This window comes from Podarcis liolepis (genome assembly GCF_965112155.1).
Source record: "Podarcis liolepis genome assembly, chromosome: 17".
NCBI lineage: Eukaryota > Metazoa > Chordata > Lepidosauria > Squamata > Lacertidae > Podarcis > Podarcis liolepis.
Genome location: NC_139571.1, coordinates 20,435,198 through 20,462,135, shown reverse-complemented (window position 1 = coordinate 20,462,135; position 26,938 = coordinate 20,435,198). Strand labels below are relative to the sequence as shown.

The 26,938-nt window shown below is 44.2% G+C and overlaps 2 protein-coding genes across 6 annotated transcripts in view; one reads left to right on the top strand and one right to left on the bottom strand.

Moving 5' to 3' along the window:
* IFT74 (intraflagellar transport 74) overlaps positions 1 to 563 on the bottom strand; it is a 42,276-nt gene extending 41,713 nt beyond the window's left edge. Inside the window, exon 1 of one of the 5 annotated variants that reach the window (XM_083482286.1) lies at positions 353 to 563. The gene's annotated coding sequence lies outside the window, so the exon portion shown is untranslated. Of the gene's footprint in view, positions 1 to 214 lie in introns of all 5 variants that reach the window. The other 4 variants (XM_083482287.1, XM_083482289.1, XM_083482288.1 and 1 more) reach the window with 4 other exon arrangements.
* A 578-nt stretch (positions 564 to 1,141) lies between these two features.
* PLAA (phospholipase A2 activating protein) lies at positions 1,142 to 26,654 on the top strand. The gene is made up of 14 exons (XM_083482257.1): positions 1,142 to 1,407; positions 9,582 to 9,775; positions 11,134 to 11,234; positions 11,345 to 11,465; positions 13,148 to 13,315; positions 14,570 to 14,705; positions 16,263 to 16,432; positions 17,198 to 17,355; positions 17,484 to 17,703; positions 18,060 to 18,131; positions 19,399 to 19,464; positions 20,896 to 20,997; positions 23,440 to 23,604; positions 25,933 to 26,654. Exons 1-14 carry the CDS (start codon positions 1,259 to 1,261, stop codon positions 26,496 to 26,498), a joined length of 2,388 nt encoding a protein of 795 aa, XP_083338383.1. The 5' UTR covers positions 1,142 to 1,258; the 3' UTR covers positions 26,499 to 26,654.
* The last annotated feature ends 284 nt before the right edge of the window (positions 26,655 to 26,938 follow it).

Genomic DNA, 26,938 nt, shown 5'->3' with positions numbered 1-26,938 from the left:
TCCAGAAATGGCCCAACAACATACTAAGGGCAGCTCGGTCCCTTACTCCCCAGAAAGGGAGTAAACCTTAGCCCATCCCCCTTTAAAAGAAAAACTCCCTGGAGGAGGGCTGAGTTACTGGGCGCTTGTTTTTTTGCACTTTGCGACGACGCGTGTCGCGAAGGAGAGCGTTCACACGTGACGCCCACCACCCTCAGCCTTAAATTCCATGCACCATTTCCCCGCCTCCTTCTGAGTGACGCGGGGACTTGGGCTCATCGTAGGAGGGGAAGGGGCTGAGGCATGTCACGTACGGAGGTCGTGAGGGTCGGCACTCCCGCATCCGCGCTCCAACCTGCGCGGCTCCTCTTACCTGACCCTTCCCCGCGCGCACGCGCAGTGGGCTAACGAGACCCGTTAATTTAACGGTTGCCTCCCATCCACGAACTCCTCTCCGCGCGCGCGACGGCAAGCCGTAACCTAGCAACCGCGCCAGCTAACCCCCAGCGCCGCTCCCTCCGCGCAGTCGCTCTGGCGCCAAGCCGAGCGCGGCTTCTTCCTCTTCCCTCACGCTCCCGTATTCCATCGCGAGATTTACGCGAAGCTTCCGCCTCACATCCTCCCACTTTGGCGCATGCGCAGAATAACGAGTGCGTGCCACTCCATTCCCCCCCCATGGTACTTGGAATCAAATAAGTGTTAAGAGTTTGGTATGGTTAGTATGGCAAAATAGAGAGAGAGAGAGAGAGAGAGAGAGAGAGAGAGAGAGAGAGAGAGTATATATATATATATATATATATATATATGGTGCTCAAGTAGGGTTGCCATATTTCAAAAAGTAAGATTCCTGACCTCTGTTTTTACACAAAAATTGTTGAGAGCTTTTTTAAAATTTTTGGTACTAAATCCAAAGAATGGGCTCGAAAAGGTTTTTTGGGGGGAGAAACTTCGTGACCTACGCCGGGAAGCGAACCTGCAACCTTGGCGTCACCCGCAGCGCCACCCTGGCTGGTACCTGAACCTCCATTTGCATTCTGGGAAATGTAGTCTCTCCGCCTGTCCAGGTTCTCCCCTATAGGGCTCCCGACGCGTCCATTTGCATTCTGGGAAATGTAGTCCTTCCCTTCCACCCCTCCGCGGTGCCTTCTGGGCGTCGCGCCTCTTCCGGCGCTCTGCGGGATGACGGCGCTTCCGGCGGAGGGCGGGCGAGAGGAAGCGGAGGAGGCGGGCTCCGGCACTGCTGCTGCTGCTGTGTCAGGGGGCTCGAGGGCTGTTCGCGATGGCCGCCGCGGGGGGCACCTACCGGCTTCGCTGCTCCTTGGTGGGCCACGAGCTGGACGTGCGGGGCCTCAGCTGCTCTCCCTTCCCCGCCGGCTCCTTCGTCTCCGTGTCCCGGGACCGGACGGCGCGGCTGTGGGCGCCCGACAGGTCAGTCTTGGAAGGCGAGGGGGGGAAGGAAGGAAGGAGCCTTGAGGGGAGTTTTGCTCTGCCTTTGCCCTCTCTTGGCCGTTTCGATATCCTCTGAAAGGAGGATCTCTCGGTTGCTGGCTTCGTTTGGAGGCGGGGTGAGGGTGAGTTAGCATCGTGGAGTTGGAAGGGACCCCCGAGGGTCATCTAGCCAGGCAGAAATCTCAGCTCAAGCATCCAGGACAGGTGGCCATGCAACCTCTACTTTAAAACCTCCAAGGAATCGTAGAGTTGGAAGGGACACCTGAGGGTCATCTAGTCCAACCCCCTGCTGTTATTTAAATATTTATACCTCGCCCATCTGGCAGGGTTTCCCCAGCCAGTCTGGGCAGCTTCCAACAAAAGATTAAAAACACATTAAAGCAGCTTTTCTCAACCTGTGGGTCCCCAGATGTTGTTGGACTACAACTCCCATCACCCTAGCTAGCAAGGCCACAGTTCTGGGATGATGGAAGTTGTAGTCCAAAAACATCTGGAGACCCACAGGTTGAGAACCACTGCATTAAAGCATCAGTCATTAAAAACTTCCCTAAACAGGGCTGTCTTCAAATGCTTCAAATCCATGACAGGTGGCCATCCAACCTCTGCTTAAAAGCCTCCAAGGAATCGTAGAGTTGGAAGGGACCCCTGAGGGTCATCTAGCCCAACCCCCCTGCTAGGCAGGAATTTCATCTAAAGCATCCACGGCAGGTGGCCACCCAACCTCTGCTTAGAAACCCCCGAGGAAGGAGAGTCCACCACTTCCCGAGGGAGACTGTTCCAAACAGCTCTGGCTGTCAGAAAGTTCTTCCTGATGTTTAGTCAGGAATCTCCTTCCTTGTAACTTGAGGCCACGGGTTCAAGTCCTGCCCTCCAGAGCAGGAGAAAACAAGCTTGCTCCCTCCTCCATGTGACAGCCCTTGAGATATTTGAAGATGGCTATCCTGTCTCCTCCTTTCCAGGCTAAGCATACCCAGTTCCTTCAAGCGCTCCTCATGAGGCTTGGTTGCCAGACCCTGATCATCTTGGTTGCGCTCCTCTGCACACATCCTTCTTAAACCGTGGTGCCCATAAATGGACACAGTATTCTAGGTGTGGCCTGACCAAGGCAGAATAGAGTGGTACTATGACTTCTGTTGATTCAGCCTAGAATAGCATTAGTTTTTTTGCTGCTGCATCACACTGTTGATGGGTGTGATGGGTTGACCATTTGATTTCAGTGGGATTAGGACCACCTACAGTGAGGGGGGAAAGTATTTGATCCCCTGCTAAATTTGCCCATTTGCTCTCCGACATGTAGCTTGTTGATAGGGGATCAAATACTTATTTCACTCATTATAATGCACATCAATCTCTGACTTTTGTCTTCCGTGGTTTCTGGGGTTTTTCCTGTTGTTATTCTGTCTCTCACAGTTACAATAAACCTACCATTAAAATTATGGACTGGTCCTTTCTTCGTCAGAGGGCAAACGGGCAAATTTAGCAGGGGGATCAAATACTTTCCCCCCTCACCATAGTTATCCGAGTTGTGAATCGTGCCACATGTTTACAAGTTACTGTTTAGATTAGGAAAGTTGCCAGCTAGTGATTTGAAACATCTAAATGGTTTTCTAAAGTGATGGGCTCTTTATTTCTTTATGTGACCTGTAGCGTTAGAAACTCAGATATATAAGCTAGGGGCCAAGTGGCTCCTTAAACCCAGGTTGCAGTTGCCAAAATGTAATGTCTACATGCCATTTTTGGGCAAGACGACTCTAAAGTCTTATTTTTCAAATGATGGACTGACTGCGATTGATTCTTAGTTAAATATCAGAGGACAACCTTGAGCTAGATTAAGAGAGAGAGTCCACATATTAAGGGAGAGTCCACATATATACTGGCTTATTCCTACCTCTCTTTCTTAATGGTGACACAGACCTTCATAATGTAGGAATATTCTTCACAACTGTGAGCAGGGCAGTGGGGTGGGGTAAGTGAAGACAAGTGACAGCAATGAGCTATAACGTTAACCGCTCCTGCTTAGAAAAAGCATTTTGGTTCCTGAAATTTGTTCTGATTGTGCCGATAAAATAGAATGGATGGAATTCTACAGGATGTGGTATTAGTTGGATTTCCAGATGGTGGAGATGTCAGGGGCCGGCCAAGGCATCTTCACTTGGTCGCAAGTGGCCAATACTCAAGTGCTCGCAAGTTACCTGCTGTGCCACAGACTAGTCTCCCTTCAAGCACATCTCCATGTTGTCGTAGGTTAGTGGCCTAGACAAATGAAATAAAAAAATAGGCTCTTCCACATTCCAAGCACTTTGCCTGGTAACTTGGAAGGAAATATTTAAGAGTACAGTCAAACTTTGGTTGTCGAACGTACTCCGTTCTGGAAGCCTATTCGGCTTCTGAAAATGTTAGACAACCGAGGCGCAGCTTCTGATTGGTTGCAGGAGCTTCCTGCACTCAAGCGAAAACCGTGTCGGACGTTCAGCTTCCGAAAAACCTTTGGGAACCAGAGCATCTACTTTCGGGCTTTAGGTGTCCAGGAGCTGAAGCGTTCCAAAGTGGAGGTGTTCGGGATCCGAGGTTTGACTGCAGTTGTTGTGAACCCCGAGCTAAAAAAATAAGTTTGTGAAAAACATATTTGAGATTAGGTCACTTTGAGCGCATTGTTGATTTTCTTCTTTAGTGTAGGCTTAATATGCAGGTGTGTATCTATGTGTTTATCATGGTATGACATACATGCATATAATTTATTATCTATCCTTGTGCCAAGAGTTATTGGGCCACAGTTTGACTGACAAGATCAGGTTCTTCTGGTCATGGAACATTCTAGTGCTGGGGTCTGGATGTGGCAGGAAAAGTATTGTACACTCAGTAGCAGCAGGACGAAACACATGAACAGCTTGAGAAGTACCTTGGAGTTACAAGTGGGAACGTAAGAGAGAGCAAATATAGACTTCAGCAAGCAACAGTGTTGTGAGGGCTAAACTTTTAAAAAAATATTATAATACAGGATGGTCCTCACTGAATTTAAAACAGCTACTGAAAGAAATTCCCATCACAGACTATAACACCAATGGCTGTTCATCTGAACAAACCCAGTACCTTTGCTTACCAAAAAAAGTCAAGGCCTGGTGTGGCTGTCATTAGGGTGAATTATTATAAACCAGGGGTGGCCAGCTTCCAAGAAACTGCAATCTAGTCACAGAGTTAAAGACTGACAATGATCCACGCCCTTTTTGCGGGGTTCTGGTCAAAGTTGTTGAGCTCTTTTTTTTGGAAGGTGGAGAGCCCTAGTTTTTGGGAGGTGCAGGAGCCAAGCTTCTTTGCGGCGAGCCAGTGATCTACCAGTTGGGTGTGCCTGTTGTAAACCATCAAATGTCCCTTTGCTCTATTTATGTAGCTCCATAACTGTTAAGGCCATTCTTGGACTTTTCTGTGTGAAAACGTTGCTTTCTGACATATGCCAAACTGTGCTCATCAGGGCCATAAAATCATGAATGAACTCCCTAAAATGTCAAGACCAGTTCACAAATTGATATAGATGAAGTCTGAGTCTATGTATAAAGTACCACTCATTGTTTTAAACTTGGAAGGGATTTTTCAAGATCTAGATTGTATCATAATGGTGGATCTGAATTACTGGAGTTACTTAGGCTAGCACAATTGGTTTTACCAATTCCTCCTTCCGAATGAAACCCGCTATACCATTTTCCTGCTCTCAGGAACAGCTAATGGATACGAGGAATTGGGAAAAATCAGGTGTAAGCAGCAGTGGCTCTTCTAGGTCAAAGTCACCACTGGATGCAACCTTGAGAATGCACAGAATTGCAACACCATTTTATTGTAAAGATTCCTAAGTTGGCCTAAAGTGAAATAAAACAAAGACAACTAATCTTCCAGAGAAGTGATGATTATCGTCAAAACAAGGTTAGTCTTTTAGACTAAATAAAGACATTCTGAAGAATTTAATCAATTTTATCAAGCTAGATTGCTTGCCATGTTTTAGAGGAGACCTTGAATTGAAGTGGCACTGAGGTTGTGCATAAAAACAAATGTTTTGAAAAAGGAATAACTGCAGTTATCCCCTGACGGAATGTAGTTGTTGGACATGCCAACTAATGCATGGCCAAGTCTAAACACAATGGCTTATTTGGATGTAATGCTAAAACACCGTTTTGCGTTATGTGAGTGAGTTTCCTGTTCATGATTTCCCTCCCCCTTTCTCTGGTACAGCAGGCATGAAGAGCAGACTGGAAGATTTCTCTTGTTCATTGTTATGTGTGAATGTGCTTGGCCTTAACTAAAGTTCGTCTGAACAAGCCAGAATTATTAACTATGATTTGAAGTTAGCAGGTTCAAAAGAACTATAAGAATACAGTCATACCTCATGTTGCATAAGGTTCATGTTTCGTATTTTCGGCTTGCGAACGCGGCAAACCCGAAAGTGTGCAGAAGCATTCTATCGTGCTCTGTGCTTGCGCAGAAGCACCGCGGTAGTTGCAGACTTTTTGGGGTGCAAATGGCACCCTGGAACGGATCGTTTCCGCAGCTAGAGGTACCACTGTAATAATGGTATAACAACAACAACAACAACAATTATTTAATACAGTGGTGCCTCGCAAGACGAAATTAATTCGTTCCGCGAGTTTTTTTGTCTAGCGAATTTTTCGTCTTGCGAAGCACGAAATCCCATAGGAATGCATTTAAATTCAATTAATGCATTCCTATGGTCAAAAAAAGGCCAAACAAAGCCAAATTTGGTATAACAAGAGTTTATTAAGTTTCTTTAAAGTCACACATACTGTAAAGAACATTTCAAAAATTGAAGGAACAATAAATTAAGTTTCTAAACATGACAGAAAAACATTTAAAAATCAACAAAGTGTACAGTACATTTTCTAGGACTCTGGGGGACCACTCGAAGAAGGTTCCTCTTCCACCCTTTGCTTCTTGCTGAAGAACCTGTCCATGGTCTGCTGCTTCATCCGCCTTTTCAGTACCTCCCTGAAAGGCGACATGACCCTCGTATCAAAAGTGTTCACAAGGTCATGTGCCACATGCTTGTCAGGGTGGTGCCGCTGTGCAAAAGCCTGCACATCCTTCCACTTCAGGCAAATGCCCCTCAGTTCTTTGGAGGACAGCCGTTCCTCAGTTGCTTCCTCCTCTTCCAGCGAGGCCTGCTCCTGTGCAGCCTCTGCCTGCAGTTCGACCAGCTCCTGGGCGGTCAGCTTGTGGTCGTGCTCCTCCACCAGCTCGCTGATGTCCTCCTCTGTGACCTCCAGGCCCATGGTCCTCCCCAAGGCAACAATGTCCTGCACCACTGTTGACTCTGGTGCATCAGAGTCACTTGGTGCCACACAGTCCGGCCACAGGCTGCGCCAAGCGCAATTCAAATTTCTCTGGCTGATCCCGTTCCAGGCCATGGTGATCATCTTCAAGCAGGTGACGATGTCGAAGTGGTCCTTCCAGAATTCCCGCAGGGTGATGGTGGTGCAATCAGTCACCTCGAAGCATCACCTGAAAAGCTCCTTGGTGTAGAGTTTTTTTGAAATTGGCGATGACCTGCTGATCCATCGGCTGGAGCAGTGGCGTGGTGTTAGGCGGCAGGAACATGATGCTGATGAAGCTGAACTCCTCCAACAAGTCCTCCTCAAGGCCTTTAGGATGAGCAGGAGCATTGTCCATCAGAAGCAAAGCCTTCAGCGGCAGGTCGTTGTCCAGCAGGTACTGTTTGACAGCAGGGCCAAAAGCAAGATTGACCCAGTCCACAAACAGCACACATGTGACCCAAGCCTTACTGTTGGATCGCCACATGACACTCAGCTGCTCCTTGTCGACCTTCTGTTTCTTGAAGGCCCGTGGGTTCTCCGAGTGGTACACCAGCAGGGGCTTGTTCTTCAGGTCGCTGCTTGCGTTGGCACAGAAGAGCAGGGTCAGGCGGTCCTTTATGGGCTTGTGGCCAGGCAACTTGGCCTCCTCTTGTGTGATGAAAGTCCTTTTGGGCATCCTCTTCCAAAACAGCCTGGTCTCGTCGCAGTTGAAGACCTGCTGTGGAATGTAGCCCTCCGTCTTCACAGCCTCCAGGAACTCCGCTGCAAAGTCTTCAGCTGCAGGAACATCAGAACTGGCAGCCTCTCCATGCCTGACCACGCTGTGGATTCCAGATCTTGCCTTGAACCGGTCAAATCAACCTCTGCTTGCCTTGAATACTTTTGGCTCGCCCGAGGTTCCTGGCTGTTCCCAGACGAGGTCTGCGTGCAAGGCCTTGGCCTTCTCACAAATGACGGCCTCAGTCACTGTGTCCCCTGCACGCTGCTTCTCTTCTAACCAGATGAGCAGCAACTTCCCGACCTCCTCCAGAACAGCTGGGCGGTTCTTTACGATCCTGGTGACTCCCTTGGCTGCATCAGTCGCAAGGATCTTCTCCCTCATCTTCAGGATGGTCCCGATGGTCGATGGATTCCTCCCGTACTCCCTGGCGAGGTCTGTCACACGCATTCCACCATCGTGCTTCTGGATGATCTCCTTCTTCATTTCCAATGTCACCTTCTCCTTCTTCCTCTCGCCGGCCTCTGCAGCAGCAGTCTTCTTGGGTCCCATGGCAGCACAGCTCCTAGCTTCGCAAACTCAGAAAAAAAAAGAATCAGTGCTTCACATCCAAAAAATTCAAAAGCACCCAGCCACCCACCACACAGAAATTCAAACCCAGAACCAAGTCCTTGAATTCCAAACACCCAACCCAAAATCCAAAAACCCCCCAAAAAGTTTTAAAAGTTTAACTTATCAAATGGCTGCAAAAGAAGTTTTGGAAAAGCTTCAAAAATCACCAAAGTCTTCTAAAACCTCAAATGGCTGCAAAAGAAGTTTTGGAAAAGCTTCAAAAATCACCAAAGTCTTCAAAAACCTCAACTGTTCCCCCAGCCACCCACCCACCACACAGAAATTGCAAACCCCTCCCCAACTGTTGCAAACCCCTCCCCAACTGTTCCCCCAGCCACCCACCACACAGAAATTCAAACCCAGATTTTTTTTAAAAAACAACAACATGGCCCAATGGTCACAGAAAATCATAAAAATGCAGAAAAAACCACACAAGCTCCCAGATTCTTGCAAACCCCTCCCCAACTGTTCCCCCAGCCACCCACCACACAGAAATTCAAACCCAGATTTTTTTTTAAAAAAAACCAACATGGCCCAATGGTCACAGAAAATCATAAAAATGCAAAAAAAAAAAAAAAAACAAAAAAAAACCACCCACACAAGATCCCAGATTCTTGCAAACCCCTCCCCAACTGTTCCCCCAGCCACCCACCACACAGAAATTCAAACCCAGATTTTTTTTTAAAAAAACAACAACATGGCCCAATGGTCACAAAAAATCATAAAAATGCAGAAAAAAACCACACAAGCTTCCAGATTCTTGCAAACCCCTCCCCAACACCAAGTCCTTGAATTCCAAACACCCCAACCCAAAATCCAACCCCCCCAAAAAAAGTTTTAAAAGTTTAACTTACCAAATGGCTACAAAAAAGTTTTGGAAAAGCTTCAAAAATTGCCAAAGTCTTCAAAAACCTCAAAAAAGGCTACCACACCGCGTGCTATGAGTTGCTCCTCGAAGTCAAGTCGCAACTGCATCTCTTCAAGCAATGCACCTTGGGTTTTAACAGTTTTACAAAAAAGGAAACAAACTTGCAAGACGTTTTCGTTTTTCGTCTTGCGAAGCAAGCCCATAGGGAAATTCGTCTTGCGAAGCAGCTCAAAAACCACAAAACCCTTTCGTCTAGCGAGTTTTTCGTCTTGCGGGGCATTCGTCTTGCGGGGCACCACTGTACAGTTAAAAGCTAACTACCTCTCTGAATGAGTTCATACATAACACACCAGTTAGTCAAAATGGAAACAAAAGCTTCCAACCTCTGCCTTCTGGCTGAGGGGAGACATGCATGGGGTGTTAGGAGCGCATGAATCCAATGCTTGTGTTAATGTGATCAATGATAAATCTAATTGGCTATAGTGGTGCAAATTGGGCGCTCACCCTTTGAAATTTGCACTATGTCTAGAACGTACATTGGCATTTAGATACCAGATAGATTTTCCCTGGCTTTTTAAATGGGTAGGATTCCCTTACTACAGGAACATAAAAACTTTGGTTTCTTTTTTGTCTCCAGTCTCAACAGAGGATTTACGGAAGTGCACTGCATGAGCGGCCATTCAAATTTTGTTTCTTGTGTGTGTGTCATCCCTCCAAGCGAGCTTTATCCACGTGGATTAATTGCCACCGGCAGTAATGACAACAACATTTGCATTTTCGCTTTGGACAACTCTGCACCTCTGTACGTCCTTAAGGGTCATAAAAACACAGGTAAGAATACATAGATTTTAAAATTTTATTTTCAACATACCGCTTTTGGAATCTTAATGACTCAAAGTCGCTTGGTTTTATGTCTTCTAAGAAATAACTTGATTTGTAAAGTTTTATCATGAGCGGACGTTAGCATTATTTTCTGAAACATTATGACCTTTAGAAATGTTACATTATATTGTTATTGTTATTACAATTTATTACTTGCCCATCACATTATGGTCACAAGGCAGGTTACAATAATTAAAATACAATATTAATAGTAAAAGGAAATGCTGCACAGTATTTAAAACAGTTTTAAAAACCTTGAAATTGTAGAAATAAGGTGCATCCTAGAAATATACCTCTCAAGTGTCAAAAGCCAGGGCAAAGAGGTGTGTCTTTAGCACTCTACCAGTCATAGCACCTTAGAGGTTCTTTAGGGAAATGGGCCTGGAGGTAGGAGATACGGCTTGGGACTTCCGGGTTGGTGCCTCCGGTAATGGCGGAATTTCTCTGATCGGGAGGAATTTGCCCCGTGGGAATCAGGGTCTGGCTGCCACGGCGAAGGTGGAGACCCGCAAAAAATCACAGGCAGGAGAAGCCTGTGAGCGTGGGATTTGGCGGGCACCCTTTGCGCCTCCTCTACTCGCGGGGAAACCCGGTTTCGGGGATCCGGAGCGAAGTGGGGTGAGTGGCGCGGTGCTTTGAATCGTCTGCTTCTTCCACGGAGCGAAGCCGCATAGCTGCTGCCGGAGAGCACTGACTTTTTCCTGTGGACAATTTGACTTCAAAGTAATTACCCTGTTTAAATTGTTGGAAAAGTAATAAATATTATTTTCAAAAAAAAAAAAAAGAGATACGGCTTGGGAGTTGGTTTAATGAAGACATAAGACTGGTGATAGTGTCGCCAAGACAGAAACATATTTTCCACAATCTGTTAACAGCTGAGAAGACAGAACCTTACTTTTTCAGTCAAAAGTGCTGCTTCTGTTTTCCAGTTGTTTGTGGTAGCTTCTCATCACCTCATGTATTTCCAAGGATGAAAATTAGGTTAGTGAAATTTGCTATGGCGTATCGTCTGAAAATAGACCAAAATCTGTAGCTTTGCTTTGCTAGCACATCAGAACACCTTTTCTCACTCAGCTACACACAACGCCTGTTTTAGGCGCGACTGATATGTGCACAGTGGCACGCATGCGCAAACCGCTGAACTTTGAAGTGACGTGGAAATGTCATAAAAAGATGTCACTAAAAGGGAGGAACAGGGTGATCCAGTTTCACACAAGCGCACAGTGTCCTGGAACGCAACGCTCACGCAAATTGGGGAGTAGATTAAATGTGAATTTTGGCGATGTTTATTTAATCTTCTGTTCTAGTTTGCAGCCTCTCCTCTGGGAAGTTTGGCACCCTGCTTAGTGGCTCGTGGGATACGACAGCCAAAGTCTGGTTGAATGACAAATGCATGATGACACTACAGGTACAGAAACTCTGCTGGTGACAAGAGTTCATTATCAGCAGATCATGATTATTTGCACTTCAGAAAATGTAGATTGTCTCCGTCAGCATTCATGTTGTTCACTTTTATAGGGCCACACTGCAGCAGTATGGGCTGTGAAGATATTACCTGAACAAGGATTAATGTTGACTGGTTCGGCTGACAAAACTATTAAGCTGTGGAAGGCAGGCCGATGCGAGAGAACTTTTACTGGTAGGTACTTGGCTGAAACAGTTTCTGTGTATACACGCAACTTAGCAATATGCCTCCACACCCGGAGAATTAAAGAGGCCTGCGTTTTATTCTAGGATTTGGGTTTTGATGGTTCTTTCTTCTTCCCCACCCCATTTGTAGAAATTAGTGTGGTTCTTTATCTTGAAAGCTTAGAGGAAGAGAAAATTTAAAGTTCATGTAATAAAGGCTAGTAAATCGAAGACAGTTAAAATGGTGAGCCAGTGGTGGCCCCGCAGTCGTGGAATTCTTTCACTTATGAAATTAGCCAGGCCTTGTCGCTTGAAATCTTTAAAAGTGTATGGAATACCTCCCCCCACTTTTCTATGCGGCTCTTAGGGATTACTGTACTGTAAATCTGTGGTTACAAAGTGTTGGAGACCTTGTGGTTTTTATTTTATGGCTGATTTTTGCTGTTGGCATAATAGCTATCTGAATATGGTACATTTGGGGTGTGTGGATAGAATTTTTAGATATACCTGTCAAGGTATTCCAAAGCATTAACAGTCCCATTGATGGGTTTTCACTGCCTCTTCACTGTGAAAAGGTCTGGAAATGGGAGCTGCTACTTCTCGTTATGTAGATCACTTGGGCCAAGCCAGTCACATGATAGGAGCCAGGAGCTATTCATAGTACTTTTGTTGAAAAAGAAAATGAAACTTAATGCGTGGCCAAAGAACAGAAACTTAGGCTGGGGTAAAGAAATGAAACATAGCAGAGCCAACTGTCGACACTTAGCTGGAGCAGTTTTTGGAACTGAACACTTAGCTCAGGTCAAAGTACAAAGCTAACACACTGAGCAAGTCCATTTTGGGAGGGAGGGCAGTTCTTTTTGCTCAGAAGCAGAAAACTGTTAATAGTAATTTTTCTTTGGAGGTGCCATTTGCCAGGCACAGCAGTGACGATGTCCTGAAACAGCAAAGTGACAGAGCCAATGGCTTCTGAGTTTTTGCAAGGAAAGTGCATCCTGAAAAGGAAGGGGAATATAACGTTTGCCTTTCCATTAACAATGTACCTTGCTTTCCCTTCAGTAGCTCAATACTTGTATTCAAGCTCTGTGTGTATGTAGTCCCACTGCCATGTAAACAGATCAGTTAAAAAGTGGATGATTAACCTCTGAAAAATATTTGACCACCCTAACATGTAACAAATTTAGGAAAGGAATCTATTAAAATGCCTTTGGTGAAAGGACAGTCCTGTGCTGTAAGCAGTGCCACTAAAGATTCCTTTTCATGCTCTTATGCTTTGAACAGGGTACAGTGCCTTTTAGGTTTTTGCATAATGCTCATGTTGAACCACTAGTCTAATGTTTCCCCGCAGCCTGTGCTTGGGCAGAAACTGAGCCATCTTGTTATGTGTCAGCCGTAGCTTCCTGTCTTCAAGAGGGAACTCAGGTAGTGGTCATGAGTCTGAGGCTACAATTACACAAATGATACTTACACAACGGGTCTATATTTGAGACAATCTCACTGACCAGGGAGTAGCAAGACCCCATTCCTGACCACATGGCTTGCTACTAGTAATTTTAAAGTGAGATCTACTTTTCAGTACACCACATGAGAACATGTTTTTATAAAGCATTTCATGGCTAGAGAATATCACCTTTCAATAAGATGTGGAGAGGCTCTCAGTGAGACTTACGTTTTATCTTTCCTTTCATAAAGGACATGAAGACTGTGTAAGGGGCTTAGCCATTTTAAGCGAGACAGAGTTTCTTTCTTGTGCAAACGACGCCAGCATTCGAAAGTGGCAAGTATCGGGAGAGTGTCTTGAGGTTTACTATGGCCACACCAATTATATATACTGTATATCGGTCTTCCCGCAAAGTAAAGGTAAGAAACTGTCCTCAAGACATACTTTTTTTATATATAAAAAAGACACGCTATAAAAAGGATTGTGCCTTCTAATGAAAAGTAGCTTTAGAACTGAGTAAGTTATAATTCTTTGACTGGCACTAGAGTAATGGTTTTCAAACTCCCTTCCATAGAAGACTCCACATTAATTTATCTGGCACAGTACCCCTGTTTTGGCTTGCAATCGAGGGTTCACTCAGTATATGTGCAGAGCTGGCCAGGTTTGCTTAGTTCTTATAAAACCAGGCAGCTAAGGAAACCTAGGATTCCAAGGAATCCCCAGATTTCCCTAAACATACAGTGGTGCCCCGTAAGACGAATGCCTCGCAAGACGAAAAACTCGCTAGACGAAAGGGTTTTTCGGTTTTGCATTGCTTCGCTAGACGAATTTCCCTATGGGCTTGCTTCGCAAGACGGAAACGTCTTGCGCTTTTTTTTTAAAGCCGCTTGAAGAGGCGCAGTTGTGACGGACCGTGCTTCGCAAGACGAAAAACATTGCAAGACGAAAAGACTTGCGGAACGAATTATTTTCGTCTTGCGAGGCACCACTGTAGTTTGAAAATTCTTGCAATGGATGGCTGAAGAGGATGTCAAAGGATGTCAGTGCTATTCACAAACACAAATAACAGATTTCTCCAGCTTTTTTCGCAATCAGATAAACTATAATGATAACCCTCTGTTATCGCTAAGCATGGAGTGTCTTGATTGGCAAGTGGCTTTGACTCCTTGTTTTTTCCTACCCCTATTTCAAACCGATGGATTTGATCCAAATGTGCTCTTAAGATGTGAGAGGTATTTTTGAGGCACAAGTGCTGCTGCTAGGGGAAGGGGTTTGCACATGCAATCACATCTGGCTGTGAGCTGAAATGCTTTCAGTTGCACAGGCAAGTCTTGAAATGCAAGCCATTGGCTTGCAATGGAACAGTGAAAACTAGTGGCGCAGCAATAAAACGGCTAGCACGTTAGCAAAGCTAAGCAGGGTATGGTAAGGTTTCAAATTGGATGGGGGACAGCATGTTGAGATTCCGACATTGCAGGGGGTTGGACTACATGACCCTTTGGGTCCTTTCCAAAAGCCACAATTATAGCTAGTTTATAACATATATTGCTATGTTTGTGTAATGTGTATTAAATGTGTTTGTATGATCATAATTCGAGTCACTGGTGTAGAGAAAGCTGACTTTACATTTGCATCTTTCTCAATTTAATGAATGGAACGTTGCATTATTTTAGATTTTGTTACTACTAGCGAAGACCGATCGCTCAGGATCTGGAGAAAGGGGGAATGCACACAGACAATCAGACTTCCAGCTCAATCCATCTGGTGTTGTTGTGTGTTGGACAACGGGGACCTTGTCGTTGGAGCAAGGTATTCAGATTTCGGCTTTCTATCATCTGTTCATCAAGATAAATAGGCACAAAGCTGAAGGCAGGCCGAGTAGATATTTTTGTGCCGCGAGAAGGAATGATTTGGCCTCATGCTCACACACTTCCTTGCTCTTCTCTGGAGCGGAGCCAGAGAGGAAATGGAAGATTTATTCCATTTTTCGATTGACCACAGTTCAGTGTGTCTAAACTGTGGCTAAACTCTATGATTAATTGAAACCAGCCAGTTTCCTATGCTATGGTTTGAAGCTGACTTCTTTCAGTAAAGTTAACATTGGACCCAGTTTGTGAGGGTTCGGTTATTGTTACAAGTTAGCATGAAAAACGAGAGGAAAAACTCCTCCTAGAGGAGTGCAGTAGAGGCGTAAGGAGGGGAACATGTGAGCCCGATACATATTCTTGTTATGTTAAACTATGATACATCATTGCCTCCTAAGGAGATTGTTGAACAAAACAGAGTTTTAAAGACACATGTGTAGTTCCATCATACATTTTGGGAACTGGCAGAAGTTTGACCAGTGGATCCCTGGCCAATTTCTGGTAGACGATACATAGCAGTTGTTGTTAAATCTTTATTGTGTTTGTTTTGTTTGCGTACGTTACAAAAAAACCCAAACAGGAATATTGTGCACCAACCCAAAGAAAGCACATACTCGAAAACTACCCACAAAGTAGAAAAACATAGATAGCTTGCTTTCCTTCTCCAGCCTCAGCCCAGTTGTTTCTACCACTTCCAAGTGTTGTAACAAGCAGCTCTGACTCAGGATCCTGCCCTCGTTTCCATTTTTGGGATAGGTAGGCGCATGACAAATTGTATTGTCAAGGAGGGTGGATAGCTATTGAACACCTCAGCTCAAAACTGAACCTTGCATACTGGAAGGCAGAATGATCACCAAGACCATAGGTAGGCAAACTAAGGCCTGGGGGCCGGATCCGGCCCAATCGCCTTCTAAATCTGGTCCGTGGACAGTCCGGGAATCAGCGTGTTTTTACATGAGTAGAATGTGTGCTTTTATTTAAACTGCATCTCTGGGTTATTTGTGGGGCACAGGAATTCGTTCATTCCCCTCCCCCCAAAAAAATATAGTCTGGCCCCCCAGAAGGTCTGAGGGACAGTGCACCGGGCCCCTGCTGAAAAAGGTTTGCTGACCCCTGACCAGGAATATATACTCGGTATCAGTTAACACCGATAATTTATGTCTTAACCTTGAGTACAGTTTGGCCATGCATTCTCGTTTTGTACCTGATCAGTGACTGAAATGAACACTAGGGTTAAAAAAAACGTTGACTGCGCAAGTTTGAAGTAGGTCCTCAACTTGATGCATTTCACTGGATTATTCTAAAATTAATTACCTTGCTTCCTGGGGAAGATCGGTTTGAAGATGAAGCATCAATCTTATGATATAAAACCTGGTCAGCAATCTGGATTTCTTTCTTAGAGAGGGGTGGGGACAGGGACAGCAGTAAGAAAGGAAATAGGATGTGTAGGGGCAGGGGACCTCTTTCCTAGATAATGAAATTATTATTTTTCCTCTTTCAGTGATGGCATTATCAGAGTGTTCACTGAGTCTTTGGAGCGCACAGCAAATCTGGAGGAGATCCAGGCTTTTGAAAACGAACTTTCTCAAGCAAAAATTGATCCTCAAACTGCTGATTTAGGGGACATCAGTGTTGATGAGCTTCCTGGGAGAGAGCATTTGGACGAACCAGGTATAATTTTAAATTTATCCGGCAAACATGCATCCCTCCTCATCTATTCTGTCCTGGTAAAGAAAAGGTTTAGGGCAGGAGTGACTAATCCACAGGCTATATCTGCCACTCCCCACCAAGGTTTTCTTGTGATGCCAAGACTCTACAAACTGTCCATCTTTTTCAGTTAAGTTTTTTTTCTTAACTGACAACTCCCTCAGCCTGTAATATTATTATTATACTCTGCTCTCAAACATTTTTAGGTTTTTTGTGGTCTCCAAGGCCTCCCAGGTGTGTCATCTTTCTATATTTTTTGTAAAACAAACCCTGTCTTACCCATTGTTCCCCTTTTGGATAGCATTTTCATAAATGTAGTTCTTGGCATGTTCACTTGTACACTTCAGCCCCAGGGAGTTGGCTGGGGGTTGTTATGGTCCTCTGCCCCCTAAATGGATTGCCACCCTTTTGTTTAGGGATTACAGTCGTACATTGGAAGTTGAATTGCTTAGTTCCCCAAACGTTTTGGCTCCCGAACGTCGCAAACTGTTCCGGTTTGTGAACTACTTTTGGAAGCCGAACGTCTGACGGGGCTTCTGCTGCTTCTGATTGGCTGCAGAGACTGCCGCGCACGCCTCCTCTGTGCCGGAAGGAGCGCCGGAAATAGCGTTTTCGCATGCGTGTCTGCGGGACTGTGAAGTGGCCCAAGGCCCAACAACTTTGCTGACCCCTGAACTAAAACCATTTTCTCCAGGCCCGCAGCTGATTTTCTCCTCTCTGTGTTTTAAGGTACAAGAGATGGACAAACGAGACTTATTAAAAGTGATGGGAAAGTTGAAGCTTATCAGTGGAGCGCTGGCGAAGGGAGGTGGATGAAGATCGGGGATGTTGTTGGTTCATCAGGAGCAACACAGCAGACATCTGGAAAGGTTTTATTTGAAGGAAGGGTAAGTAATTTTTCACCCTAACGTTTAGTAATTAAACCCTGGCAGCCCAGCCTATTGTTGAGCTGTGTGCACTGGAATGGTATATATAAGAATAAATCACTCTCGCCATTTCCCTTTCCTTAAAAAAGGAATACGACTATGTTTTTACTATTGATGTGAATGAAGGCGGGCCCTCTCACAAGCTGCCCTACAACATCAGTGATGATCCCTGGTTGACGGCATACAACTTCTTGCAGAAGAATGATCTAAATCCAATGTTCCTGGACCAGGTGGCCAAATTCATAATCGATAACACCAAAGGGCAAACGCTGGGACCCACGAACGCGGAATTTTCAGATCCTTTCACAGGTAACGAATTGCTCCAAGCTGCCCTAAATTTGCTACCTCACTCCTTGTTAAATATGTGGCTGAACAGCGTGCCAGAGTTCTTTTGCCCTTGGCCATACTGCGGAACACTGATGATGTATTTTGTGTCTTTATATTGTAATTTTATCTTGTGAACCACCCTGAGACCTGCGGGCGGCATATAAATGTAAGAAATGATAATAATAATTTTCCTTTCTGTTTGCAGCGGATGAATTGGAGTGTTTTTAAAAGTATGGGCACTTCATTAAGGAGCAAAGTTAATGGGGTGTTTCCCCTCCATGTTTTAATAATAATAGTGCTTTGGATCACATTCTTTTCTTCGGTTTATCTTTTCATAGGCGGTGGCCGCTATGTTCCAGGTTCTTCCTCGGAGTCCAGGGAAGGGCTCCCAGCTGCAGATCCGTTTACAGGTACTGTGTCAATGATGGCAGAGGTTTTTTTTCCTTCCTTCTGGGAGAATAAATGTAAAGTTTTGGTTTTATATTTGGTGTGGGGAAATAGAGCTTATTGGAATTCCGGATGGACGAGGCAGGGAGCAAAGCTGTGATGTTGGCTCAGAATCATTTTATTTCTTTTTAAAAATGTGCCTTAGAATCATAGAATTGTAGAGTTGGAAGGGTAATCTAGTCTTCACCCAGGGGAGCCCTAGAATGTCCAGCACTTGTTATACAGAAAAAGCACTACATTTCTAGAAGCAAAGGTGTGTCATTTAAATGCAACTTTGGACCAGAAACTTGTGGCTTGGTTGGTTTTTTTTTTTGCAAAACCTTTTTTTCACTGGTGTGTCTTGAAAGAATGATCATTTGGTACTGATTAATTCAGATGAGTATGGGTGTTGTAGAGCAGTTTCACAAAACTTTGCATCTGGGGGGGGGGAATGATCGCGCTTGGCAAGGCGTTTCCTTGGCAAGTAAATTGAGGGCTTTGGTTTCAATGGCGACCATACATCTGGGCACTAAGGCAACTGTGGGGGATGAGTCATAGCATCCTCCAGGAGCCAGCTGCTTGAGTTTGAGGTTCAGAATAGAAGTTGAGACACGAATTGCACTTGCACGTAATGATTGCCCAAGGGTTATGATCATGATTCCTGCGAGACTCAATCCTGGGCTCTCTCACACAGGAAACCTAAGGCTCCAATCCCGTGCACTTTCTTTAGGAAAACAATGTATACACACATTGGAAATAATGGAAGTAAAAACCATGTGGAACCCATTGGTGCTGAGCAAAGATGTTGGGATCCAAATATGGGAGCTACAAAAATGGAGTGTGGGCTTTCTGTTGCTGTTTTATTATGGTTACAGATAGGTAGCTGTGTTGGTCTGCCATAGTCAAAATAAAGAAATTCCTTCCAATAGCACCTTAAAGACCAACTAAGTTAGTTGACGTCAACAGGCTCATCTCAGCTATCTGCCAATCTCCCATTCCCACCACCCTTCTGAGTAATACCCCTCCCCACCTTCTCACTATATAGAAGGATCTGGCAACTTCTGTTTCAGTGTATCTGAAGAAGTGTGCATGCACACGAAAGCTCATACCAAGAACTAACTTAGTTGGTCTTTAAGGTGCTACTGGAAGGAATTTCTTTATTTTGTTTTATTATGATTATTTAAACCCAAACACTTCATACTGTGAACGTTTAAGCAATGTGAATGCAATTTTGTTCCTGTTTTTCGCTAGGCACAGGTCGCTACGTCCCAGGTTCAGTTCCTGCAGCTCCTGCAAGCGGAGCTGATCCATTTACAGGTAAGTAAATCATTTGTCTCACAGTTTTGAAAACGTAGGCCAAAGTTCGGTGCTGGTCACTTACATCTGCCCTCCTCCTCCTCCCCCAAAATAACAAAATCCCCACTCCCCTCCATCTTGTTGCCACTTCACTCCAGCTAAGCTTTGTGCTGCTTCTAACTAGAGAAACCAAGCACAGTGTTATAATAGCTGACCACACTTTCTCTCCACTTATTCATGCTTGTGGATAAGTTGGTTGCAGTTTGACGGCAGAAATGCAGATAAAGGGAAAGTTGGGGTAGAAGTAAGGTGAGGTAGGGCAAGGAAAGGAGAGATGGGGTGAGCAGCCCAGAGGTGTGTGTGTTTGGCGCAGCGGCAAGTGAAGCATCCATTGTTTGGGATAAAACAGGAGAGGCCAAATGGAGAAGAAGAAAAACCATGGATGCCACCCTAAGCTCCTTGGAGGAAGGGTGAGATAAAAGTATAGCAAGTAAATTAAGACTCCGGGGAATTTTTTCTATCAAATCTGTTTTAAGCTGTTAATTTTATTCATGCGCACGTTCTCTTGGTTTACTGAACCCAAGAGAGCTTTCAAAAATCTCACAGGTGACCAATGCTAAAAGCTTCCCTCCTTGAAACTTATCAGTTGTCATATCGCTAAGACTCCCAGAGTTTTTTACCTGCCTGCCTTTTGCCTTGAAAAGCTCCTTTCCTTCCTGTTCGCCATGAAGCAGCAACAATCTTAGAAGAGAAGCTATTCAAAAAGGCAAGAAAACCTAGATAAAATTAACTTTCTTTCCTCCCCGAACCACATATGACAACAGTGTCTCATACCGAAATCAAATGAACTGTGAAAAAGACTTGTGTGAATTGAAAGTAGAGACACACTACGTGTCCTTGCCTTTATTTGTCTGTTACACAAGAAAATCTTTAATAATCTTTATTTTTATTTTTTTGCAAAAGATTCTCCATCCCTGTTCTCAGAAGGGTGTGAAATGTGGCTACTGGCTTCTGTAATAGCGCATGGATAAACACAAATGGAGTTAATAAAATTAATTATACTGGGCTCCCTTTGAACTAAATTTTGGAGGCCACTTAAGTCTCTGAAATGTGTTAGCTAATTAAAAAGCTGAAACGCTCAGGATATGAAGTGCTGTTTATGTAACCATTTTGTTCTGTAGGAGTTAATTCGTTAGATTTTATCTCACACTTTCTCCCAGGAGTGCAGAGAGGTGTTTGAGGTAGCCTTAGATTAAATTACTTGGTCAAGGCCACACAGTGAACAAAGCATTATTTTTATAAAAAACCTGTAGACATGGAATAATTTAAATTACGGTTTAGCAATCTTTGAAATAACTACATAATGTGTGACAATTAAGCTAATGTTTTAGGGGTGCTGTAGGGTGCAAAGCTGTACTGTTAAGTTTCTAACAATTTATTTCTCCCTTCTAGGGACAGGTGCCTACAAATTAACTATACCTAAAAATGAAAATATTTATTTTCCAAAGAAGGAAGCTGTTGCTTTTGATCAGGCCAACCCTACACAAATAATGGGTGAGTGTATTTATACGGTTTGTTAAATGATGATTGGGGTGAGCAATTATCCTTCAAACACATCAGTCCCTTAAAACGTTTTATTTTACTCCCCTGAAACTATTTTCAGCCTATTTTTACTTCTGAGAAATAAAACATAGGAAGGTTGGATTACTCAAAAGATTTGTGTTTTTAATGTAATAAAGCAGCCACTTGCGTCTTGTGAATTAGAAATATTGCAGGTCAGGCTCATTCCAGTATTGCTTATCTCCCCCTGTTGAGAAGAAGTGAATATTTTGATACGCCGTAAGGACTGGAGCAATTGCTAAATACATCGAATGTACTTGCCATTTTGCCCCTGTGGTATTCAGTTGACCGCAGTCCTCCCTGGATAGCTGGGAGCATTAAAAGCACTGCCTACTTTCCCCTTTCTATGCAGCTGGAATAGATGACAAGGGGTGCAAGCAATGAGCAGCAACATAATCAGTGGATCTGCTTTTGTGGCAAATGGACTTTTGTGCAAAGCTGTACAGTACAAACCTTTTTATGTTCTTAAGGCATTAAAAAGGAAGGTTAGTTTCAAGCTTATTGATTTGTATTACGTGATTAATGTCTTGCAAGGATATTGGAATAGACTCCTGAAATCATCTGAGATGCTAGTGCATGGGTAGGCAAACTAAGGCCCAGGGGCTGGATCCGGCCCAATTGCCTTCTAAATCCGGCTCACGGCGGTCTGGGAATCAGCGTGTTTTTACATGAGTAGAATGTGTGCTTTTATTTAAAATGCATCTCTGGGTTATTTGTGGGGCATAGGAATTCGTTCATCCCCCCCCCAATATAGTCTGGCCCCCCACAAGGTCTGAAGAACAGTGGACCGGCCCTCTGCTGAAAAAGTTTGCTGACCCCTGTGCTAGTGTAACCCAAGCCTGCTGCTGACACCAAACTCATGCCGCAATCTCCCATGGGTTCTGCAGGCACTCTTCTCCACTGTGTGCTTCAGATAACACGAGGGGTGCAATTTTACATGTCATCCTCAATTTGTGCCATTCAGGGGCATAGCGGGGGGGGAGCAGGGGGGCACACAATTTTAAGGGGGTGCAAGCCGGGTGCTCCCATGCAGGGATCCCCATCCCGCCTGCCTGCCTGCCGCTGGAGGTCTCTGGGCCCCAAAGTCCAGCCCAGCCTGGCCTTGCTGCCACAACCCCTGCCCCCTTGCTTAATGGCAGCCTGGCCAGCGTGGGGGGGGGGATTTGTCCACCAAGGGCCATTTCATCTTGCTGGGCTCCCCTTTGTGTTAACAGGCAGGCAGTGCAGCACAGCTCCACTGGCGCGGTAAGTTTTGTTCACCCTCCGCACCCCACCTGGCATGTGGGGCACCCAGGTGCCAGTCGGTGCCACAACACTGCAGTGCCAATCAACTTGTACAACTGCCCCCCACCCTGCATGTTCTTTCAGGCATGTAGTGAAGGGGTACTTACCTGTTCCTCTGCCATGTAAGTTGGGTCACTGTTCTGGAACCCCAAAACTGGAACCTAGTTTAATGTTTTTTTTTTTTTTTAAGGCAAGCAGTACTGTCTTTGGCACCGGTTACCTAGTGAGCCTCTCACCTTTCATGATTTTCAGAGTTTGTAAGACTTTCAAAATTAAGAGCAGGCTGGGAGTCCTCATAGGAACCATCCATAGGACAGAGACTTATAAGTCTCAAGAATGAGGTACACATGAAGCAGCCTTATACCAAGTCAGGCTGACTGTCTATGCCAGCAATGTCTGCTCTGCTGAGCAGCAGCTCTCCTGGGTGACTTGTGCAAATATCTTCATCCTGGACGGTCTGAAAATGAGAACTTCGGCACGCTGCTCACATGCTCTCTCTCCCTCTCCCATTGGGCTATAGTTTCGTTTTCAGAAGGTCATAGCAATTACAAATGCTCTTGAATTTATTGTAAATACCTGGTTCTCATCTTCCACACCAAACTTTGATAGGTTTACTTGGGAGTACTTTACACTGAATTTAGTGGTGCTTTCTTCCTGGTAAGTACACCTTGGGACTGCAGCCTTTGTCTCATGATTTGAGGTTTAAATCTTAAATTGTTCTGAACTACAGTTCATATGTTTCATACATTCCCTTTCATTCTACAACTTTTTCCAAACTCTCACTTAAACATCTTAACATTTGTGTGGTGAAAGGAACATAAGACAATTGTGAAGCAATGCCATGGAAATATCTCCTGCACAAATCCTAGAGAGCACACTGTTTGTGCATAACACAAATCAGGTTTTGGAGCACATTTGAGATGAAGCAAAATTGTTTTATCAATGGGGATTTGCCCGTTAGGCAACTAGGTTGACATGAAATATGCCGACAGGCATCAATAGAATTGAACTGGATCGAGAATTCATTTTCGTATTCATAACGTGAAGAGGTTCAAATAGAGCATTTCAAACTATCTCCCATTTGTCTCGCAGGCAAACTGAAAGAACTTAACAGAAGTGCCCCTGCTGAACAGCAGTTAACTGAAGATGATTTAGATCTTCTGGAGAAGATGCTCTCTATAACCTGCAACACCTCCTCTGAAGCTCCCACAGCCCAGCAACTGCAGACTTTGTGGAAGGCAATTAATTGGCCAAATGGTATGGAATTATTGTTGGGGACATCTAGTAGGTCCAGCAGATTAGATGGGTGGGTAGCAGTTAGAAAAGTTCACCTTATTTCACATATTGTTAGATACACCGGACGCGGGTGGCACTGTGGTCTAAACCACTCAGCCTCTTGGGTTTGCCAATAAGAACATCGGCAGTTCAAATCCCCGCGATGGGGTGAGCTCCCGTCGTTCGGTCCCAGCTCCTGCCAACCTAGCAGTTCGAAAGCACACCAGTGCAAGTAGATAAATAGGTACCGCTCCAACGGGAAGGTAAAAGGCGTTTCCGTGTGCTGCTCTGGCTTCACCAGAAGCTGCTTAGTCCTGCTGGCCACATGACCTGGAAAAACTGTCTGCGGACAAACGCCGGCTCCCTCGGCCTGTAAAGCGAGATGAGCGCCGCAACCCCAGAGTCGTCTGCGACTGGACTTAACTATCAGGGGTCCTTTACCTTTACCTTTTTAGATACACCAGTTTTTATACCACAAATAATTTTATTTCTTTGTATTGGTGATTGTCAGTTTAATATATTAGTGGCTGATGGGGATGCTGTTCCATTGCCCATAGGGCGAAGATTTTATGCTGGTTAGAGTTCTGAAGTTTAATCTTCAGACTATCCTACTTATCGCTATTGCTATTATTTTAATAGCAATGACACTTGTAATTCAGTTGTCTGAGTTACATAAATATGCTAAGGATTCCATTATTTCCCAAAAATAGAGAGATGTAATTCAGGCTAGATCAGTTCCCAAACTACTGAGTTCATAAAATTGTCATCAGCCCCAACCCAAATTCTTAGGACTATAAATGAAAAAGTTTAAGAAATAATCAATATGTAATAATTTATTAATTCTGCTTCCCGGTAATGGCAATTGATAAAATGTAAAAAAAGAAGAAAAAGAAAAACGAGTGAAAATAATGACAACTTTTTTTTTTAATCTTCTCTAATGAGATATATGGGCCTAATGGGATTTTAACAAGCGTATGAATATTGGGCTGTAGGTTTTGTGAGTCACCATGTTCTTTGTTGTTTAGCCGGCTTTTCTGTTCGTACAGCAGCACGTTCTGAGAATACCGTTGTATAGTGGAATCGTCTTTTAAAAAATACACTACAATGGCCTCTTACAAACATTTAACTTCGGCAATTTCATGCATGGTTGAAGACAAAAGTTGGATGAAATTGCACAAGTTAAATGCAGGCAAGGCAGGAGAGCTTAAAAACTTTTTGTGTCTGGTCCACTTGGCATTTCCCGAGCAACAAGAGCTTTTAAGCTCTCTGTTTCAAGGTTTTGTGTATAGCTGATTTTCATGTACAGTGGTACCTTGGTTTAAGAACAGCTTAGTTTATGAACAACTTGGATTAAGAACGCTTCAAACCCGCAAGTAGGTGTTTTGGTTTGTGGACTTTGCCTTGGAAGCAGAACATGTTTCACTTCCTGTTGAGTGTGTTCCATTTGTAAATTGAGTCCCCCGCTGCTATGGGAAAGCATGCCTTGGTTTAAGAACACTTCGGTTTATGAACGGACTTCCAGAACGGATTAAGTTCGTAAACCAAGGCACCACTATATAGGTAGAACCCTCAGAACTGAACCTCCATGTTAGATGCAGTTGTCCTACACAGAAGATCCTCATTGGGCAAGGGAGGTGCACTCTCTACATTCTTAATGCCCTTTATTTCAGAGTTCATAAATATTATTTTTACTATACATCATTAATAACAATTAGAACAACATGCCACCTATCTGGCTGGGTTTCCCTAGCCACTCTGGGCAGCTTCCAACATTAAATAATAATAATAATAATAATAATAATAATAATAATAATAATAATAATAATAATAATAATATATTTGTACCCCACCCATCTGGCTGGGCTTCCCCAGCCACTTTGGGCGGCTTCCAAAAGAATATTAAAATACTATAATACATCAAACATTAAAAGCTTCCCGAAACAGGAACTTCTCTATATAGAGCTGCTTTCAGATGTCTTCTAAATGTTGGATTGTTGTTTATTTCCTTGACATCTGACTGGAGGGCGTTCCACAGGGTGGCCGTTGGTTCTCTGTAACATTACTTGTCGCATTAAGGGAACCACTAGAAGGTCCTCGGAGCTGGACCTCAGTATCCGGACGTTTCCACCCCAGGTCGTTATTCACCCCCTGCCCAGTCCCTTAGACCCCCTAAGGGGGTCAAGTATCAACCCCTTTCAGAAACCCTGGGCTAGACGAACCTTTCCCATAGGGGTTATTACAACAGACCTGCTGAAAGCTCTGCAACATTTCAAAGGGTAACGAGGTCGCTTGTTTTCCCTGTGTTCCTAGACATTGTCTTTCCAGCGCTCGATATCCTTCGGTTATCCATCAGGCATCCCAGCGTGAACGAAAGCTTCTGCAGCGAGAAGGATGGCCTACAGTTCAGCAGCCACCTGATCCAGTTCCTGAACCCCGGAGGAAAGCAAGCCAACCAGATGCTGGCCCTTAGAATTTTCTGCAACTGTTTTATCCACCCAGTTGGCCAGAAGCTCATGATGTCACAGGGGGACTTGATAATGTCACAGGCAATAGAGCTGAAAATAAGCAGCAATAAGAACATTCACATTGCATTAGCCACCCTGGCTCTGAACTACGCTGTCTGTTTACATAAAATTAATAACATTGAGGGGAAAGCTCAGTGCTTATCAGTGATCAGCACAGTCATGGAAATTGTGCAAGACCTCGAAGCTATCTTTAGACTACTTGTGGCTCTTGGGACATTGATCAGTGGTGATTCAGATGCTGTACAGTTAGCTAAGTCTCTGGGGGTTGATTCTCAAATTAAGAAATATTCCTCTGTATCGGAACCGGCTAAGGTAAACGAATGCTGTAGGTTGGTGCTTAACTTGCTCTAAGCGTTTCGTTTTTTTAAAAAGCACTTGAAAGTCTATGGCTATGCTGAAGATAAACTTTTTTCATATTTTACAACAATGGAGAGAAGAAATACTGTGGGTTAACTATCTGGACATTAAGTGAAAAAAAAACCTAAATAAAATCTTTTTTTGCACTGATACAGAATTTGTTATCCTTCAAAGCTGCAATGCATGAGAGTCAGTCTGCAGTAGCTTTTGAGTGTTTGGAATTAAATGTCAACAGAAATCAACAAAGCAGTTTTGATTGACCGAGACAGTTTTAAGAACGAGTTATCTTAGCTTTGTTTTTCATGTCATATTTTAAAAGAAAGCGCATCAGTGTACAACCACAGCATTTTAAGTTTTAGTACCTACACTCAATTGTTCCAGCTTTTAGATTGTGAGGCACCGCTGCCTAACATGGTCCTGATGTTTTGTGGAAC